Source organism: Hemitrygon akajei, chromosome 5 (assembly GCF_048418815.1).
Source record: "Hemitrygon akajei chromosome 5, sHemAka1.3, whole genome shotgun sequence".
NCBI classification, from domain to species: Eukaryota; Metazoa; Chordata; class Chondrichthyes; order Myliobatiformes; family Dasyatidae; genus Hemitrygon; species Hemitrygon akajei.
Window position 1 is genome coordinate 93,198,904 of NC_133128.1, and position 22,331 is coordinate 93,221,234.

At 42.0% G+C, this 22,331-nt stretch overlaps 1 protein-coding gene across 2 annotated transcripts in view; it reads left to right on the forward strand.

Moving 5' to 3' along the window:
- LOC140727993 (coagulation factor VII-like) overlaps positions 1-15,682 on the forward strand; it is a 146,325-nt gene extending 130,643 nt beyond the window's left edge. For both annotated transcript variants that reach the window (XM_073046067.1, XM_073046068.1), the window contains 5 exons: positions 1,726-1,839; positions 10,708-10,848; positions 11,572-11,687; positions 13,179-13,299; positions 15,008-15,682. In XM_073046067.1, coding sequence (XP_072902168.1) covers positions 1,726-1,839; positions 10,708-10,848; positions 11,572-11,687; positions 13,179-13,299; positions 15,008-15,636 — 1,121 coding nt within the window. In that variant the 3' untranslated portion in view covers positions 15,637-15,682. The remainder of the gene's footprint in view (positions 1-1,725; positions 1,840-10,707; positions 10,849-11,571; positions 11,688-13,178; positions 13,300-15,007) is intronic.
- Positions 15,683-22,331: the final 6,649 nt, after the last annotated feature.

Genomic DNA, 22,331 nt, shown 5'->3' on the forward strand with positions numbered 1-22,331 from the left:
CCAATCCCTTTAGAATTTTATACGTTTCAATAAGATCCCCCCTCAATCTTCTAAATTCCAGTGAGTATAAGCCTAGTCGATCCAGTCTTTCTTCATATGAAAGTCCTGCCATCCCAGGAATCAATCTGGTGAACCTTCTCTGTACTCCCTCTATGGCAAGAATGTCTTTCCTCAGATTAGGGGACCAAAACTGCACACAATATTCTAGGTGCGGTCTCACCAAGGCCTTGTACAACTGCAGTAGAACCTCCCTGCTCCTGTACTCAAATCCTTTTGCTATGAATGCCAACATACCATTTGCCCTTTTCACCGCCTGCTTTGACTAATTATGTGACTTCTAAAATGAATTAGCTGCACTAGTGTTGATTTGGTCTGTTGTATTAAAGGGAGGTGAATACTTATGCAATCAATTCTTTTATGTTTTATATTTGTAATTAATTTACTTCTCATTGACACTGAAGAGTCTTTTCTTTTTGATCAGTGTCAAAAAAGCCAAATTAAATCCACTGTTATTCAATGTTGTAAAACACTAAAACATGAAAACTTCCAAGGGAGAATGAATACTTTTTATAGGCACTGCGATGGCTCAGGGCCTGTATTTGCTGGCATTTAAAAGAATGAGGCAAGATGTTACTGAGAGCTATCGAATATTGAAATGCCTAGATAGAATGGATGTGGAGAGGATGGTTCCTACAGTGGGGGAGTCTAGGACCAGCGGGTACAACTTCAGAATAAAGGGCTGTCCATGTAGAACAGAGATGAGGAGGAATTTCCTTAGCCTGAGGGTGGTGAATCTGTGGAATTTGTTCCCACAAGTGGCTCTGGAGGCCAGGTCATTGGGTATATTTAAGGTGGAGATTGACGGATTCTTGATTAGTCAGGCTGTGAAAAGTTACAGGGAGAAAGCAGGAGAATGGCTTTGAGGGGGAAATGAATCCCTAAAACATGATGGAGTGTTGGAGCAGAATCGATGGGCCAAATGACCATTATTGTTTTATGGTCTTATGATATGGGGTCTCTGAAGATCCTCTGGAAGTAGGGTGGTGAACTGAAAGGATTGTTTCTGTGCTGCATGTCTTTAATCCACTCTACCACTCACCTACATACTAAAGGAAATCCATTTTGGCCGATTAACCTACCAAACCTTTATCACGTGAGGGGAAGCCTATGCGTTCATAGGGCCAAACTCTAAAGAGTTGAGAATGCAGCCCAGCCTATCACTCAAATCAGCCTGCCTCCACTGACTGTCTACAACACCAACTACTTGAGAAAATATCCAACATAATCAAGGAACCCGCCCTCTCATTACTTTTTTCTTCACCCTCTTCCATTGAGCAAGATTTTAAAAGCTTGAGAACACTCAAGGATGGCTCCTGTTCTGTTGTTAAGAAACCTCTCAGAGGCTAAACATAAACTCTCAAACTCCCATTCTTTACTTTAATTACCATTACGTTAATTTGCCCGAGGATGGAAATGGAGACTTGTCAGTGGGAATAGTGGCAATGCCTGAGGGTTCTGGTAAACACAGCAGAGACTGTGCAATCTGAAATCACTGAATGGGATTAAACAACGATGTAAAAATCACAAATGCTTTCTTGCTACTTTGATTTAATCGCAATTTTTCAAAGCTGTGTTCGCAATATCTGTGATTCAAGTATTTTCATATACTATTGATGTGTTACTTTGTTGAAACCAGAGACTTGTTTTAACGATTGTCACCTGCAGATGGCAATCAATGTGCGTCAAACCCGTGCCAAAACGGCGGAACATGTCGTGACCAGTTGAAAAGTTACCAGTGCTGGTGTACAGAGAACTTTGAAGGCTGGAATTGTGAAACCGGTAAGAGAAATATTTTATAGAAGCAGACAAATAAAAACAAGTCAGGCTTTTTTTTTCACATTTGGAAATTGCTCCTACTTCAAATTCACTATTTAGCTTCAGCTAAATGTGTATATCTTTCTGCCAAAGTTCACCATGTCAGGATTTAGCAAATGAAAAGCAAGCTGCTGAAGCCAGAAAATACAATAATGGGGTCATAATAGATAAAAGATGATGGGATTAAGGTGTATCTGATGGTTCTGGGCTAAGGTTCAGAAGAGTAATGGGGGAATTTCATTGAAACTTACTGAATATTGAAAGACCTAGATAGAGTGGACACGGAGAGAGCTTTTCCAATAGTGGGAGAGTCTAGAACCAAAGAGCACAGCTTCAGATTAGAGATAGAGAAGAGGAAGAATTTCTTTAGCCAGGTCGTGGTGAATCCATGAAATCTATTAACCTTGCTCTTAATTAAGGTTTTTTTTTCGGTCCCTTGCTTTCAGCTCTTTTTTTGGGTAGTAGGCATTATTATCTTCTGTTTTTAAGTGTATTTACAGTTTTGGGGGTTTGAATGTCCTGATTTATATTCTCTATATTGTGTTGTGGTTGGTCTGGAGTTTTTTGTTGTTGTGGGGCTTGGGGAGGGTACCAATTTTATATGTCTTTAATTCGGGTGCTTTCTCAATTATCTTTTTTGTATTATATTATTATTGTATGTTTATTTTTGCACTGTATTAATTTGCTTCATTTTGATTTGGGTTTTTTTTTATCTGTAGCAATGTAGAATATGCATAAAAAAACTAATAAAAAAAAGAAATCTATTGCTGCAGATGGCTGTGAGGGGCCGAGTCATTGGGTAGAGTTAAAGCAGACAAGCCATTGGATATATTTAAAGTTGTCAGGTTCTTGATTAGTAAAGGGTCGAAAGCAGGAAAATGGGGCCAGTCTACTTATAATTTTCTAAATCCTACTGACTAACCCCATTGAAGTTTCTTTATTCATACTAACACTTCTCTTTTTCTTCATCCCATCCTTTCTTTGTTGCTTCACCCTCCCCTTCAACATTGCATTTATCACACTTCCCACCCATCTTTGACAAATATTTCCTCTCTACCTACCCATCCCTGCATGCCTTCATCACTCATCCATCCTGCCTTTCACTTATCTGGTGTTTCATTTCGATTCATGTCTTCTCTCAGTCCCAAAGACCTTACAGACATCACTGTAGCCAGCCAGAGCATACAAATTCAGGCCAAAAGTCATCATCTTGGTTCTTTGTCATTCAATAGGATCTTGACGAATTTGACTTTAACTTCATTCCCACCTAACGCCAGAAGCTTTCACCCACTAAGTTATCAACAACCTATTTACCTCTGCCTTAGAAATATTCAGGCTCTTCTTCCTCTTTGCTTTAAGAAAGAGAGTTGCAAAGTTCCTCGAGCATCTGAGAGAAAATAAATTCACCTCGTTCAGTTCTGGTCACCTCACTATAGGAAGGATGTGGAAGCACTGGAAAGGGTACAGAGGAGATTCACCAGGATGCTGCCTGGTTTAGAGAATATGCATTATGATCAGAGATTAGGGATGCTAGGATTTTACTCTTTGGAGAGAAGGAGGATGAGAGGAGACATGATAGAGGTGTACAAGATATTAAGAGGAATAGACAGAGTGCGCAGCCAGCGCCTCTTCCCCAGGACACCACTGCTCAGTACAAGAGGACGACTTTAAGGTAAGGGGAGGGAAGTTCAGGGGGGATATTAGAGGAAGGTTTTTCACTCGGAGAGTGGTTGGTGCATGGAATGCACTGCCTGAGTCAGTGGTGGAGGCAGATACACTAGTCAAGTTTAAAAGACTACTAGACAAGTATATGGAAGAATTTAAGATGGAGGGTTGTATGGGAGGCAGGGTTTAAGGGTTGGCACAGCATTGTGGGCCGAAGGGCCTGTAATGTGCTGTATTGTTCTTTGTTCTCATCATTCTGCTCCACGTTTCAAAGACTCCTGCTATTTATGTTCCTTTTTATCTCCCTCGTGTTCTCTTCATAGCTAACTTTCTTACCTATGTTTGTATCATCAGCAAATTTAGCAACCATACCTTTTGGTGCCTTAATCCAGGTAATTTATACAACAGTGCAGCACATTTTGCCAAGGCGAGGAAGACCCATGTGTCGGTTCTCCTAGATTTACAGACGCGGCCAGCTATGGTGGGGCTGCCTTCATCTGCTGACAAGTGGATCTCCCCACCCCAAACTGAGCAGAGGTGGGAGTGTTGTGTTAGTGGGGCCAGGGTTCCCATGCCTGCTCACTCTCCCATCCCAGCTGTTTCTGTGATTCTCTCCTACACACTGCTATTGTTCATTCTGACTTGCGAGCTATTCAGGATACGAACAATTCTCGGGAATGGATCCCTAATGAACCTGGGGTCTGCCTGTATGTGAACTCTGTTTCCTGTTAACCAATCTTCTATCCACACTAAAATGTTACCTCCTGCGTCATAACCCCTGATTTTCCACAGCCTCTGAGGTGGGAGCTGATCAAGTGCAGGACATGCTGCACTCTCTATTCCTCAGTCCATTTTATTATCTCATAGACACAGATTCCCTTTTTCCATCTGAACTCTTGTATTGTTCGGGATGGGCTCCCATTACTTCTGGCACTTCTCTTATCCTCAGACTGCTTTCTCCCAATTCTTGTCAAGTGCTTGGAATGACGTTCAGGATCTGAATTACCCCGCTCCTCAGAATTTTCACCCTTCCAGTAAATTACAGCAGCATTGCAACATGGCTTCACAGCTCCTTTATCTGAAGGATTCTGGAGCATTATAGCTAACGCAAGACAAATACTCATGCAATTTCAGAATTATACAGTTTGGCACAATCATTTGGCCCATGGTTGATCCCTAACTAAACATCTCCAGCCTTTTCCAAGAGCACTGCAATTTCTTTTTCCCAGGTATTAATCCCATTCTCTTTTGAAAGTTAGTGCTAGAGTCACAGCTCTAGAAACTCAGACTCAATCCTGACCTCTGGTGCTGACTGTGTCCCGTGACATTGTGTTTCCCATGGATGTGCTGGTTTCTCCCACATCCCAAAGGTGCGCAGGTTTGTTCTATGACTGGTGTGGGTGGTCGAGAATCGTGGGTTATAGATGTTACTCATAAGCTGGAGGGGGTGTGGTTGGAATTGCTTTGAGAGATGTATGATTTGGGCAGACTGAATAGCTAGTTTCTGCATCACAACATGGGACCTTCATCTGCCTTTTCAGAGAGCACAGTCTGGATCATTCTAACCTCCCGGCTGGAAAACAGCTCATGCACTGCTGGTCACCGACATTTGCAAATGGCAACAGTTGCTCCTCTGTTTACTCTGCAAGGACATTTCATAATCTTGAATGTCTGCCTCATTTTAACCTTTTGCACTCCAGGGAGAATAAACACAGTTGCTCTACTCTTTTCCCACTGCTGATGTTCCTCAGATCCTCCATAACCTTTCTAAAATTACTTCAGTCTGGACTGGGGAAGAGAGCAGGCACCTAAATTGTAGTTCAGGTGCTGATGTCCATGCACTGTTGGGTTTTGGTAATGGTTAGTGATTCCCATTCTATTGTAAAAATCTTAATAATCCAGAGCCTGGGTGTTTGGATACCCTGAAGTTTCAGCATCAGCTGATATTGTTACTTTTAAACTCAATAGGAGAAAATTCCCCACACTCCCTTTAGTTCCATGTGATTTGCTGAAGAATTTATTGTACTACATGTAGCATCTCATAGAGGCTTCTGCAAGGAGAGACAAAGGCTGTAGGTAGTTTTTTTTTTTGCTTATTTTTTCTTTCTTTCTAAGCATCACTAAGTCATGACTGAAAGATTATAACTGGGAGCTTAACATTCAAGGATACGCATTCTACCGAAAGGACAGGCAGGTGGATAGAGGGGCGGTGTGGTTCAGTGGGTAAAAAATGAAAACGAATCCTTAGAAAGAGGTGACATAGGATCGAAAGTTAGAATCTGTGTGGATAGAGTTAAGGAACCGTAAGGGTAAAAAGACCCCGATGGGAGTTAGATACAGGCATCCAAACAGTAGCCAGGTTGTGGGCTATAAGTTATAATGGGGGACAGAAAATGCATGTCAAAGGGGCAATGTTACGGTAGTCATGGGGTATTTCAATATGCAGGTAAGTTTGGAAATTCAGATTGGTGCTGATTTTGGATCACAGAGAGAATTTGTACAATGCCTGTGAGATGGCTTTTCAGAGTAGCTGCTGGTTGAGCCCACTCTGGGATCAGCTATTCTGGATTGGGTGTTGTGTAATGATCTGGATTTGATCAGGTAAAGGAGCCCTTAGGAGGCTGTGATCATAATATGATCAAATTCACCCTGCAATGTGAGAGCAAGAAGCTCAAGTCAAACGTATCAGAGGAGCTTGCAAAGTTGATTGGAAGGAGACACTAGCAGGGATGATGGCAGAGCAGCGATGTCTGGAGTTTCTGGGAGAAAACTGGAAGGCACAGGAAAGGTTCTTCCCAAGAAGAAGTATTCTAAATGCAGGATGACACAATAGTGGCTGGCAAGGGAAGTCAAAGCCAACAGAAAGCAACTGAAAAAAACCATAAGGTGCAAAAAGATTAAATATGAAGGTAAGCTAGCTAATAATATCAGAGGATACAAAAGGTTTTTTCAGATACATAAAGAATAGGAGAGAGATGATCAGACAATCAGAAGATGATGTAGGAGAGATAGTAATGGGGGAGCAAGGAGATGGCAGACAAATTAAATAAATATTTTACATCAGGCTTCACTGGGGAAGACACTAGCTGAAAGTTCGAGAGAGTCAGGGAGCAGAAGTGTGTGCAGTTGCTAAGCTGAAAGGTCTGAAGGTTGATAAGTCAGCTGGACCAGAAGAACGACTCCCCAGGGTACTTAACGAGGTAGCAGAAGAGAATCTGGAGGCATTAGTAATGTTGTAGTTGCTCCCGAGGAGTTGAGCGATAGAAGAGCGTCTGATCTAGGGTTGTTCCCAGGGACACACATGGAGACAAACAGCAAGTGCTGCTGGCAGTTCATCATCTCTTTGGTTTGCCTGAAACTACTTGATCTGCCAACACATCGAGATGTTCATGGAGGAATGCTGCTGACTGGCATTTCCCAGGCTGCAGGAGGTCGTGCTGAGGGACACTCTGAAACTTGGTGCAGCCACCGCAAGGGCTCGGTGGGAAGGAGCACAGAGCAGAGTTCTTCCTCAACCAGAGAGGGAGCAGCCAGACTGGGGGAGGAAGCCCACCAATTATTATTGTAGCATTATACCACCCCGGACGGAGTGCCACATGAGTGACAGCCAGCAACGCTGTTGATGTGTATGAATGCAGGTGTGAACGGTTCAGAAAGCATTGACTATGAAAGTAAAGAATGAATAGGAATTGAATGGTTTATTATTAGAAATAATTCTTCATTATAAATTAGGTTTATTTTGTTTAAAGAGATACTAGATCTCCTATTTGGGAATGAGACAGGACAGGTGACAGAAGTTTGTGTATGGGAACACTTTGCATCCAGTGATCATAATGCCATTAGTTTCAAGATAATTATGGAGAAGGATAGGTCTGGTCCTTGGGTTGAGAATCTCAACTGGAGAAAGGCCAGTTTTGATGGTATCAAAAAGGAGCTGGCAAGTATGATTTGGGACAGGTTGTTTTCTGGTAAAGATATAGTTAGCAAGTGGGAAGCTTTTAAGAGTGCAATTTTGAAAGCTGTCTGTCTGTCTGTTTGTATGTTCCTGACAGAATAAAAGGCAAGGATAAAAGGTTTAGGGAACCTTGGTTTTCGAGAGATATTGAGGCCCTGGTTAAGAAAAAGGAGGTGCATAGCCACAGTAGTGCAGAGATTAGGGTGATGCTATTACAGTTCAGGGCATTGGAGTCCAGAGTTCAATCCCAGCATCCTCTGTAAGGAGTGTCTGTGAAATGCACAGGTTTTCCCTGGGTGCTCCAGTTTCCTCTGCATTCTAAAGACATACTAGATAGATTAATTGTTCATTGTCCATTGTTCCATGATTAGGTCAGGATTAAATCGGGGTGGTTGGGGGTTGCTGGGCAATGATGCTCAAAGGGCCAGAAGGCCTACTCCATGCTGTTACTCAAAATAAATAAAAAGAAAATTGACAGATCAGGTATAGGCAGGTAGGAACAAATTGGCTACTTGTGAAGTATAAGAAATGCATGAGAACACTTAAAAGGAAATCAGGAGGACTAACAGAAGGTACGAAGTTGCTCTAGCAGACAAAGTGAAGGAGAATCCCAAGGGCTTCTACAGATATATTAAGACACAAAAGATGGCAAGGAACAAAGCTGGTCCCTTGGAAGATCAGAATGGTCATCTATGCATGGAGCCAAAAGAGATGGGGAGATCTTGAATGGATATTTTGCATCTGTATTGACTCTGGAGATGGACCAAGAAGTCAGGCAAAACAGCAGCAAAGTCAGAACCATATACAGATTAGAGAGAAGGAGGAGGTTTGGCTGTTTTGAGGAAAATTGGGATGGATTCCCTCAGACCTTGAGGCAGGTTAGTGCAGAAATTTCAGGGGCCTTAGCAGAGCTATTTAAAACACCCTTAACCATAGAGGATAGGAGGGTAGCAAATTTGTTCTGTTGTTTAATAAAGGCTCCAAGAATAAGTCACGAAATTATAAGCTGGTGAGCCTTCATCAGTAGTGGGTGAGTTATTGGAAGGTATTCTAAAGGAACAGGTACATTAGTATTTGGATAGATGGACTGATTTGGGATAGTCAATGTAGCTACAAGGTGTGGTAGGTCATGTCTAACCAATCTTATACAGTTTTTCAAGGAAGTTACCAGGATAGTTTATGAAGGCAAGGCAGCAGATGTTGTCTGCATGAACTTGAGCAAGGCCTTCAGCAAAGTTCCACATAGGAAAGTTGATCAAGAAGATTCAGTCACTCGGTATTCAACATGAGATAGTAAATTGGATTGGTCATTGGCTTCACAGGAGAAGCCCAAGAGTTGTAGTAGATGGTTGCCTCTCTGACTGGAGACTGTGACTAGAGATGTGCCTCAGAGATCAGTGCTGGGTCGATTGTTGTTTGTCATCTATACCAACCATCTGGATGATAAAGCAGTTAACTGGATCAACAAATTTGCAGATGATACCAAGATTGGTGACAGCAATGAAGACTATCAAAGCTTGCAGTAGTATCTGGACCACTGGAGAAATGGGCTGAAAAATGGCAGTTGGAATCTAATGCAGACAAGTGTTGCACTTCAGTAGGACCAAGCAGGGTTGGACTTACACAGTGAATGGGAGGGCATTGAAGGTTGTGGTAGAACAAAGGGATCTTGAAATACGGATCCATAATTCATTAAAAGATGTGTCACAGGTAGGTAGGGTCATAGAGAAAGCTTTTGGCACATCAGCCTTCATAAATCAAAGTATTGAGTACAGGAGATAGGATGTTATGTTGAGATTGTATAAGACATGGTTGAGGCCTAATCTGGAGTATTGTGTAGTGTTTTGGTCACCTACCTACAGGAAAGATGTAAATAAGGTTGAAAGCGTGCAGGGAAAACTTACAAGGATGTTGCCAGGGCTGGATGACCTGAGTTATAAGGAAAAATTGAATAGTTATGCCTTTTTTCCCTAAACCATAGAAGAATGAGGGGCGATATACAAAATTATGAGGGGTATAAATAGGGTAAATGAAAGCAGGCTTTTTCCACTGAGGTTGGATGAGACTTGAAGTGGAGGTCATGGGTTAAAGGTGAAAGGTGAATTGTTTAAGGGGACCATGAGAGGGAGCTTCTTCTCTCAGAGGGTGGTGAGAGTGTGGAATGAGCTTCCAGTGGAAGTGGTGGATGCAGGTTTGATTTCAACATTGAAGAGTAATTCAGGTAGGTACATGGATGGAAGGGGCGTAGAAGGGCTATAGTCTGAATGCAGATCAATGCAACTAGGCTGATTTATATTTCGGCACTGAGGATGGGATAAAGTGTCTATTTCTGTGCTGCCATGTTTTATGACTTGTCTAAAAAAATGGTTGGAGTATTAATATGGAGTAGCATTCAGTAGAGTGGAGAATCAGCCAGTCCAGCACTGCCTAATCTTTGAATTATCAGAGATTTACTATGTATTAGTTACATTAGCAATCTCGATGGTTTTGCTGACTTTAGGGTCCCTCAAATTCCTCACAAATTCATAACCATTAGAATTTTCCCATTTATGGTAGAAATGGCTATGTGTAGATATCTCCCAACTCTATTTGTGTCATTCTTAAAGGTCTTACCATGTCATGTTCCACCCTCTAAAATTTCAAGCCTCATAAAATCCTTATAAAGTTCTGATCAGCTTTCTGAACAAGGTCCATATGGACTCCATTTTGGTGACCTTAAATGCCTCTGGACAACCCTTGGCAGATGACATTTAAAGGGACAATAACTAATGCTTCTGTGTAAATCCCTCTAGTTTTGGACAAGAGGGATCATGTTTAGGATATGAGCATGTTACCCTGCGATCCGCTACACTGTTCACTGAGGGCATAGCTGGTATAATCTGAGCTGAGCCCTGCTCGCCTGCCTGATCCCAATAGCTTTGTTATTGCTGATCTGTCTTTGAGAGAGCAGCATGGGAGCTGGACAGACAGAGTACAGGCCAAAAGTCAGGTCAGGGCCTAATTGGAGAGAACAATGGGAATTAACTAATGGGGGACCAGAGAGAAGAGCAGTCCAAGTGAAGGTCCTCAACCTGAAGCATCAACACTCCATCTCCCACCATAGATGCTGCCTGACCCTTTGAGTTCCTATAATTTATTTTGCTTCAGGATCCAACATCTGCAGTCACTTGTATCTCCATTGCCTGAAAATAACCTACTTTGCTTGCTTGTAGAAAAAATCAGGAAGATTAAATGCATCTTTGAAAATGGATATTGCGAGCAGTTCTGCAATGATCTTCCTCATTCATCTCGTGAATGTAGCTGTACAGAAGACTACAGGCTTGCAGAAGATGGAGCATCATGTATAAGTACAGGTCATTTCTACCATCTTTATTTGACAAGTGATTTGTAACATTGGCAAGAACAGGGTGACAAAGAGCAGGTGCTGAAGGGTCAATCTCTAAACCTGCTGACAGCAGCATTTTGAGACATCAGGAACACAAACAGAACCTTCAGTAGGTCTATAGAGAGCTGATAGCAAAGGGAAAGGAAGATAAGGAAAGATAAAGTAAAATATTCCTTTAGCAATCAATGCAAGAGCAGAGTGGCTCTTAGTTAGGTCAGTTAGAAAACCATGTATAGTTGAGGACCCCATGATAGTGTCATGAGAATGATTTTGGAGTTGAAAACTTTAATAATGAAGAATGATTGGCAGTGCTGAGGTTCTTCATCCTAAAAAAGAGGAGGCTGTGTGAGGAGGGTAGATTCTGAAAGGTTAAGAAATTAAGAAAGGGCAGTACTTTCCCTTGTTGAAAAGAAGGTTAGGCAGGGATTGAGGGTGAATGGTGGAGCTGGAGGAGTTAGTTCCCATCCCATACTGGGGTGTGGAGCTGACTAACGTCAGTAAGAGCAGAAATCTCAGCTGCACTTGATTGAGCAGTTGATCCATAAGACACATGGACACATTGGCTTTCTGCTATCTGACCCTATCACTGCCATAGATCAAAAGTCTTAGTTGGAGATAACCTGAATCAAAACAAATCTGTTGGTGCAACATTTACTTAATGAAAAAAAGAAATGATTTATTTTTTCAATAGTGCAATACCCATGTGGGAAAGCGCCCCGGATGAATGGGACTGAGGCTGAAGCACCTGGCCACTTGGGTAGAATTGTGGATGGGGAAAATGCTGTCAAAGGAGAATCCCCATGGCAGGTAAACACCAATAATTGGATTCTGACCATAACTGCAGTGCCCCTGACAATTCACTGGTGTCACTAGTCATGGCTAGTAAAGCTGCAGGTATCAAACAATCAAAGTCTCTTCTCCTCTGCTCCCTTGCACAATTGACCCAACTACTCTTGATTGGGCTTCAGCAGCTCAATCTACATGCTACACACATGACTTCCTCCTCAAAGGTCAAAGTTAATTTATTGTCAAAGTATATATATTACCCCGAGATTCTTGCAGCCATACTCAGTAAGTCCAAGAAATATAATAAAACCAATGGAAGACTGCATCCGATAGGACAGACTGACAACCAATGTGCAAAAGACAGACAGACAAACAAACAAAGTCCATAGGTTGTGGGGGACAGTTCAGTGAATGAGGTTATCCCCAGTAGTTCATAGCCTGATAGTTGAGGAATAATAACTGTTCCTGAACCAGGAGGCTCCTGTACTTTCTTCCTGATAGTGAGCGGAGAGCGGTGGGATTCCCGGATGATGGATGCTGCTTTTCTGTAATGGTGCTCCAAGCAGATGTGCTCAGTGGTGGGGAGGGCTTTACCTGTGATGGACTGGGCTGTATCCACTACTTTTCATAAGATTCTTCTATCAAGGGCATTGGTGTTCCCATACCAGGCTGTGATGCAGCCAATCCATACACTCCCCACCCCACACCTAAAGACGTTTGTCAAAGATTTAGATATCATGCCGAACTTTGCAAACTCCTAATGAAGTCAGGTGCTGCCATGCTTTCTTCATAATTGCACTTGTGTGTGTGACAGGTCCACTGCAATGATAAAAAACTGAAGAACTTAAAGGTGCTGACCCTCTCCATCTCTGCTCTCTCTCGTGAGGACTGGCTTGTGGATCTCTGGTTTCCTCCTCCTGAAGTCAATAATCAGCTCCTTGGTCTTGCTGACATTGAGTGAGAGGTTGTTGTCTGGCCACTCAGCCAGATTTTCAATCTCTCTCCTAAATGCTAATTTGTCACTACCATTTATTTCGCCAATGACATCAGCAAACTTAAATATGGCATTGGAGTGTGGAGCTCCTGTGCTGATGTTGTTGCTAATCTGAACTGACTGGGGTCTGCAGGTGAGGAAATTGGGGATCCAATTGCACAAGATTGGCATCCTGATGGTATTTGGCCTCAGATTGTGGCTCCAACCAGTGAAAAAGGAGACTCCTGCTTTTCTTGCTCTGACACACATCTCCAGATTTACTGAAACAGTTGGAAGCATTACTACCTTTCAGAATCGAACACAATATGAAGGTTCCAACTTCTAAATCTTTGTACATATTCTCATTGTGTATATAAATCTATGTAGTCCTCGATAGGGTGTAGGTACCTCATTCTTTTTGTTTTTATACCCCTCAACTTAATTGGGTATTTATACTATTAAATGCTTGTACAGTATCTGAGCACTAGAGTGGAATTAGATGAATGCTTTATCTGATTCTGGTCTGTATTTTTGAACAGATTTTTTTAACTTATAAAGGAGAATTTTTGTGTGGTGCTGTGTTAATTGCTCCTCAGTGGGTTCTCACTGCTGCTCACTGCACTCATGACAAGAGGAGAGAGGATCTGCAAATTGTAGCAGGTACGTTTTTCTTAGACTATAAGACAAAAGAGCAAGTTTAAGCCATTCCACCTCATCAAGTCTGCTCCGCCATTCGATCATGGCTGATTTATTATTTCAACCCCATTCAAGTGGTAGCTACTTCACACCTCCTCCCACACCTGTTCATCTGTCCCAACCGCCACGTCAACCAATCTCTCCCCTCATCTCCTCCATTGCAAGTGCAAATTTACAGTACTAACAACCCCTTCCCCCCCATCAAATATGAATCTGGATTTCCTTTGCATGCAGAGGGTGAAGCAATGGCGTTTCACTGTGGGACATCAAATCAGCAGCAGTATTGTGTGCTGCCCAACTTTATTGGAGTAGGTCTTCAAAACATTTATTGTCCAGCACACATTTACTTGTCTTCACCAGTGATTAATGCCTTCTCTCCCAGAGAGTCTTCAGCTAGAAGCATAGTTTTGAGTTCAGGGGCTTCCCCTTGTGTTTCTTTATTCTCAATTCTGCCACGGAGTAGATCCAAGGCTGAAAACCTGAGCTCTTTTGTGGAACCGCATTATGATTCACCCCTTCCATCCTTTCCTATTTCAGTTTGATTGTCGTTGATACTCGATATGATAACATTTAACACAAATCTGGATGCTATTGTGGTTTGGGATTGTGTCAATGGAACTGGATTGGAAGTCCACTAGGAAAGTGTAGCTTGTGAGGGAGAATTGTAGAGTGATTAAGAGATGTCCCATGGAAGCAGGCCCACTGAATCACCGAAATCATTGAATCTGTGCCAGCCAACAACCAGCCATTTACGCAAATCCTATGTTATCCTCCAACATTCCCTGCAGCTGACCCAAAACTGGTCAATGTGCAGCTCAAAATGTGGTTGCTTTTGAATTCTGTATTGTACTTTCATTTGCATGGAAATAACTGAAAATCTACCAATTTGAGATAATATCATGAAGTTTGGATTGGAATTGTGCAGCTGAGGCCACATTGGTCTGGGAATCTATAGTAGGGGTTACAGTGGTTTGAGGTGGGGATTAGATGGATTTGGGTATAACTCATATTGAATTTGCAGGTGATTTGTTTGGGATTTCACACATAAGTAAAGAATAATCAGGGGCTAGAAAAAGTTTTGTACTGCTCTGAAAAAGTGTAATTTATGTCAACACAGAAGTATTGTTCAATTTAAAGCTTTCACCAAATAACATCAACAACTGAGCAAATGCCAAATTCTCACCAGCCATCTCTTTAGTTCTTAAAGGATTCAGAAAAGACACACGTTGGTTATTAAAAACCCCATCATATGCTTCTTGAAGGCCTACATTTGCAGAAAAGGGATGAGCCAGCAGTGCAGCTGGTAGAGCTCCATTACCTCCATCAACATGGCTATGAGGAGCAAGTATGTTCTCTTTGTGCTGGCATGAGTTATCCCCAAGTGTTGTGCTTCCTCCCACATCCTAAAGACACGTAGATTGGCTGCTTTGTCAGGCACTGTAAATTGCCCCCAGGGTATAGAATCTTACGGGTTTGATGAAAATGCGTGGGATTAGAATTTGCCAATTCCAAGCAGGCTCATTATTGAATGTGATCATCTGATGGAGTTTTGGAATAACATTGAACAGATGGACCGAGGAAACTAATGTTAATTTACTGTTGGCCAGCACGAGGCAAATGGATTGATTTGAAAAGAGAGCCTAATTGAATTCACCTTTACTCTTCTCTGAAGGGGAACATGTGCTGAATGAAGAAGAAGGGACAGAGCAGAAAAGGAATGTGTCGGAAATGATCAATCATCAGAACTACAACCCTAAGACTGTTGACAATGATATTGCAATGCTGAAGCTCGATGTGCCCATTACTCTGAATGACTATGCAGTTCCTATCTGTTTACCTAAGCCAGACTTTGCTATGCGGGAGTTAACACAAATTCACTTTTCCACTGTGTCTGGATGGGGAAGGCAATTTGAAGGTGGGCTGATAGCTAACACACTGCAAATCCTCCAGGTGCCAGTTGTCTGGACATCTAAGTGCCAGCAGACCACCGATTATACCATTACTGATAACATGTTCTGTGCTGGGTATTTTGAGGCATCAAAAGACACTTGCAAGGGAGACAGTGGGGGACCACACGTCACAAAGTACAAAGGCACCTGGTTTTTGACAGGAATAGTTAGTTGGGGAGAAGGGTGTGCCCGTGAGAGCAAGTATGGAGTCTACACCAAAATTCACAAGTACTTCCACTGGATAAGGCAGTTCCTGAATCCCGCAAATCTGACACTCAGTACAAGTTTTGTGAATCTTACAGAATCATCAGAACCAGTGACAAATATTTCTCATGTTAGTTTCATAAACTAGTAAGGGACATGTAGTTACTGAGAAATAAAGATCTTGATGTTAAATATTCAATCGTGTTATTTCTACATCACTAGTAAAATCCTGAATCAGTTTATTAAATTTTTAAATGACAATTTAACAAATTGTACAAATATCCTGAACTGCTTTCCGTAGGTTCTAATCACAACACTGATTAGGTAATGTCCAGAAATTCAATTCCATAGTCCTTTGTTTTCTCAGCGCTGAGAAAGTGAATTTATTTTTTGGAGCCAACCAAGAGTGTTGTAGCAATCCAGAAACAAGGTTTTGCCTCTTCAGAGGGTCTCGTGTGGAGGAAAGGGATGGATGAATCAGGTAATTTGACCATCTCCAGGTGTATCCCAGTCATGCCCCAGCGATTTCCGCTTCCTGATGCCAACCCAATAATTCATTCCAGCAGGACATCCAATAATTGAACCCTTTAAACCAGTGGATGATACACCATTGGCTTTGTGGCAGAAGCCAGAGAGCGGGAGTAGAGTATGTGGTTTCCTCTGTGACTGGAGGCCTGTAACTAGCGCTGTGCCACAGGATTCAGAGCATGGTTGTTTGTCATCTATATCACTGATCTGGATGATAATGTGGTAAACTGGATCAGCAAATTAGCTGATGACTCCAAGATTATGGGTGTAGTGGTCAGCGAGGAAGGCTAGCTAAGTTTGCAGAGGATCTGGACTTCCTGTAAAAATGTGCTGAAAAATAACAGATGGAATTTAATGCAGACAAGTCTGAAGTGTTGAACTTTGAAAGGACAAGTCAAGGTAAATGGTAGGGCACTGAGGAGCGCAGTAGAACAGAGGGATCTGGGAATACAGATACATAATTCCTTTAAAGTGGTGACATAGGTGGACGGGGCCATATAGAGCACTTTTGGGACATTGGCTTTCATAAATCACAATGTAGAGCACAGAAGTTGGGATGTTATGTCGAAGTTTGATAAAACATTGGTGAGTCATATTTTGGAGTGTTGTGTGTAGTTTTGGTCACCTACCCACAGGAATTATATCAATAAACTGAAAGAATACACAGAAAATTCATAAGGATGTTGCCAGGTCTGAGTTATAGAGATAGGTTGAATAGGTTAGGACTTCATTTTCTGGAATGTAGGGGAATGAGTGGAGATTTGATAAAGATATACAACATTATGAAGGGCATAGATAGGATAAACGCAAGCAGGTTTTTTCCATTGAGGTGTGGCGAGACTAAAACTAAAGATCATGGGATAAGGGTGAAAGGTGACATTTTTAAGGGGAACATGAGGGGGATGTTCTTTATATAACCATATAACAATTACAGCACGGAAACAGGCCATCTCAGCCCTTCTAGTGCGTGCCAAACACTTACTCTCACCTAGTCCCACCGACCTGCACTCAGCCCATGACCCTCCATTCCTTTCCTGTCCATATACCTATCCAATTTTTCTTTAAATGACAATATCAAACCTGCCTCTACCACTTCTACTGAAAGCACGTTCCACACAGCTACCACCCTCTGAGTAAAGAAGTTCCCCCTTGTGTTACCCCTAAACTTTTTCCCCTTAACTCTCAAATCATGTCCTATTGTTTGAATCTCCCCTACTCTCAATGGAAAAAGCCTATCCACGTCAACTCTATCTATCCCCCTCATAATTTTAAATACCTCTATCAAGTCCCCCATCAACCTTCTACACTCCAAAGAATAAAGACCTAGCTTGTTCAACATTTCTCTGTAACTTAGGTGCTGAAACCCAGGTAACATTCTAGTAAATCTCCTCTGTACTCTCTCTATTTTGTTGACATCTTTCCTATAATTTGGTGAGCAGAACTGTACACAATACTCCAAATTTGTCCTCACCAATGCCTTGTACAATTTTAACATTACATCCCAACTTCTATACTCAATGTTCTGATTTATAAAGGCTAGCACACCAAAAGCTTTCTTCACCACCCTATCCACATGAGATTCCACCTTCAGGGAACTATGCACCATTATTCCTAGATCACTCTGTTATACTGCATTCCTCAATGCCTTACCATTTACCATGTTTTTCCTATTCTGATTAATCCTACCAAAATGTAGCACCCCACACTTATCAGCATTAAACTCCATCTGCCATCTTTCAGCCCACTCTTCTAACTTGGCCTAAATCTCTCTGCAAGCTTTGAAAACCTACTTCATTATCCACAACGCCACCTATCTTAGTATCATCTGCATATTTACTAATCCAATTTACCACCCCATCATCCAGATCATTAATGTATATGACAAACAACATTGGACCCAGTACAGATCTCTGAGGCACACCACTAGTCACCGGCCTCCAACCTGACAAACAGTTATCCACCACTACTCTCTGGCATCTCCCATCCAGCCAACTGTTGAATCAATTTTACTACTTCAATATTAATACCTAACAATTGAAGCTTCCTAACTAACCTTCTGTGTGGAACCTTGTCAAAGGCCTTACTGAAGTCCATATAGACAACATCCACTGCTTTACCTTGGTCAACTTTCCTAGTAACCTCTTCAAAAAATTCAAGTTTTGTCAAACCTGACATTCCACGCACAAATCCATGTTGACTGTTCCTAATCAGGCCCTGTCTATCCAGATAATTATATATACCATCTCTAAGAATACTTTCCATTAATTTACCCACCATTGACATCAAACTTACAGGCTGATAATTGCCAGGTTTACTCTTAGAACCCTTTTTAAAAAAATGGAACCATATGAGCAATACGCCAATCCTCCGGCACCATCCCTGCTTCTAATGACATTTGAACTATTTCTGTCAGAGCCCCTGCTATTTCTACACTAACTTCCCTCAAGGTCCTAGGGAATATCCTGTCAGGATCCAGAGACTTATCCACTTTTATAATCTTTAAAAGCACCAGTACTTCCTCTTCTTTAATCATCATGGTTTCCATAACTACCCTACTTGTTTCCCTTACCTTACACAATTCAATATCCTTCTCCTTAGTGAATACCAAAGAAAAGAAATTGTTTAAAATCTCCCCCATCTCTTTTGGCTCTGCACATAGCTGTCTGCTCTGATTCTCTAAGGGACCAATTTTATCCCTCACTATCCTTTTGCTATTAATATAACTGTAGAAACCCTTTGGATTTATTTTCACCTTACTTGCCAAAGCAACCTTGTATCTTCTTTTAGCTTTTCTAATTTCTTTCTTAAGATTCTTTTTACATTCTTTATATTCCTCGAGCACCTCAGTTACTCCATGCTGCCTATATTTATTGTAGATCTCTCTCTTTTTCCAAACCAAGTTTCCGATATCCCTTGAAAACCATGGCTCTCTCAAACTTTTAACCTTTCCTTTCAACTTAATAGGAACATAATGATTCTGTATCCTCAAAATTTCACCTTTAAATGATCTCCATTTCTGTATTACATCCTTCCCATAAAACAAATTGTCCCAATCCACTCCTTCTAAATCCTTTCGCATCTCCTCAAAGTTAACCTTTCTCCAATCAAAAATCTCAACCCTGGGTCCAGTCCTATCCTTCTCCATAATTATATTGAAACTAATGACATTATGATCACTGGACCCAAAGTGCTCCCCAACACATACCTTCGTCACCTGACCTATCTCATTCCCTAACAGGAGATCCAACACTGCCCCTTCTCTAGTCGGTACCTCTATGTGTTGCTGCAAAAAACTATCCTACACACATTTTACAAACTCTAAACCATCCAGCCCTTTTAAAGAATGGGCTTCCCAGTCTATGTGTGGAAAATTAAAATCTCCCACAATCACGACCCTGTGCTTACTACAGATATCTGCTATCTCCTTACAAATTTGCTCCTCCAATTCTCGCTCCCCATTAGGTGGTCTATAATACACCCCTATAAGTGTTACTACACCTTTCCCATTCCTCAATTCCACCTAAATAGCCTCCCTAGACGAGCCCTCTAATCTATCCTGCCAAAGCACCACCATTATATTTTCTCTGACAAGCAATGCAACACCTCCCCCTCTTGCCCCTCCGATTCTACCACACCTGAAGCAATGAAATCCAGGAATATTTAGTTGCCAATCACACCTCTCCTGCAACCATGTTTCACTAATAGCTACAACATCATATTTCCAGGTATCAATCCAGGCTCTAAGCTCATCCACCTTTCTTACAATGCTCCTAGCATTAAAATAGATGCATTTAAGAAATTCTCTGCCTCTTACTCTCTGTTTATCCCTAACGGTGCAAACAACTTTATTATCTTTTTCTTCCTTCTCCCCTTCATCTGTGGTCTGAACACTCCCCTTCTCTGTCACCTGCCTATCCTCCCCCACACACTGTCTACTAGCTTTCTCTATTTGTGAACAAACCTCCTCTCTCCTAGTCTCTTCAAACTGATTCCCACCCCCCAACCATTCTAGTTTAAAGTCTCCCCAGTAGCTTTAGCAAATCTCCCCACCAGGATATTTGCCCCCTAGGATTCAACTGCAACCGGTCCTTTTTGTACAGGTCCCACCTGCCCCAAAGATCCAGAAACTTGAATCCCTGCCCCCTGCTCCAATCCCTCAGCCACACACTTATCCTCCACCTCATTCCATTCCTCCTCTCACTGTCGTGTGGCTTTACTCAGAGGATGGTGAGAGTGTGGAACGATCTTTCAGCGAGGTTGATTTCAACATTTAAGGGAAGTTTGAGTAAGTATACGGATGGGCGGGGTATGATGGGCTAGGGTCCAGGTGCAAATCAACTGGGTTAAGCATGAACTAGATAGGCCAAAGGGCCTGTTTCTGAGCAGTAGTGCTTTATAACTCTACAATAATACAACAAAGTCAAAGTTGATAATTGTCATTTGCATATGTGCAATGAAAAGCTTACCTGCAGCAGCATCGCAGGGACAGAGCATCATATAAGCATTTACAAGAAAATCATATTAAACCTAAATTACACACAACATCTGGCAATCAAACTTCTACCTTCCACCTACGTTCTCTGCTATTATCCGGATTGCAGTCAATATCTCACCTCAGGCAGACATCAAACTAGCTCTTGAGGAAAAAAGAGCTGTAATCAACAAAAAAGGAAATGGTGTAGCTTGACACCTGTCATTTCATGTTGGAAGACTTTAATCATGTTATCTGGAAGGTGTCTCTGCCTACCTTCTATCAGCACATCACCTGCAAAACTATAGAACTCAACATCGCCGGCCATCAAGAACACCTCCTCTGTCTTCCCTCAGTGGCACCTGGGTAAATCTAGCCATCTAACATAGAAACATAGAAAACCTACAGCAGAATACACGTCCTCGGCCCACAAAGCTGCACCAAACACGTCCTTACCTTAGAAATTACCTAGGGTTGCCCATAGCCCTCTATTTTTCTAAGCTCCATGTACTTATCCAGGCGTCTCTTAAAAGACCCTATTGTATCCGCCTCCACCGCTGCCACCGGCAGCCCATTCCACGCACTCACCACTCTCTGCATAAGAAGCTTACCCATGACATCTCCTCGGTACCTAATTCAAAGCACCTTAGAACTGTGCCCTTTCATGCTAGCCATTTCAGCCGGGGAAAAAGCCTCTAACTGTCCACACGATCAATGCCTCTCATCATCTTATACACCTCTATCAGGTCACCTTTCATCCTCCGTTGCTCCAAGGAGAAAAGGCCAAGTTCACTCAACCTATTCACATAAGGCATGCTCCCCAATGCAGGCAATATCCTTGTGAACAAAGGCTGTTGTAAATCTAGTCAAGAAGAAAAGAAAAGCTTACGAAAGGTTCAAAAAACTAGGTATTGATAGAAATCTAGAAGATTATAAGGCTAGCAGGAAGGAGCTTAAGAATGAAATTATGAGAGCCAGAAGGGGCAATGAGAAGGCCTTGGTGGACAGGATTAAGGAAAACCCCAAGGCATTCTACAAGTATGTGAAGAGCAAGAGAATAAGACATGAGAGAATAGGACCAATCAAGTGTGACAGTGGAAAAGTCTGTATGGAACTGGAGGAGATGGCAGAGGTACTTAATGAATACTTTACTTCAGTATTCACTAAGGAAAAGAATCTTGGCGATTGTAGGGATGTCTTGCAGCAAACTGAAAAGCGAGAGCTTGTAGATATTAAGGAAGAGGATGTGCCAGAGCTATTGGAAAGCATCAAGTTGGATAAGTCACCGGGATCAAACAGGATGTACCCAAGGCTACTGTGGGAAGCAAGAGAGGAGATTGCTGAGCCTCTGGCAATGATCTTTGCATCATTAATGAGGACAGGAGAGGTTCCGGGAGACTGGAGGATTGGAGGGTTGTGGATGTTGTTCATTTATTCAAGAAAGGGAGTAGGGATAGCCCAGGAAATTATAGACCAGAGAGTCTTACTTCAGTGGTTGGTAAGTTGATGGAGAAGATCCTGAGAGGAAGGATTTATGAACATTTGGAGAGGCACAATATGATTAGGAATAGTCAGCATGGCTTTGTCAAAGGCAGGTCATGCCTTAAAGGCCTGACTGAATTTTTTGAGGATGTGACTAAACACATTGATGAAAGTAGAGCCATAAATGTAGTGTATATGGATTTCAGCAAAGCATTTGATAAGGTACCCCATGCAAGGCTTATTGAGAAAGTAAGGAGGCATGGGATCCAAGGGGACATTGCTTTGTGGATCCAGAACTGGCTTGCCCACAGAAGGCAAAGAGTGGTTGTAGACGGGTCATATTCTGCATGGAGGCCGGTGAC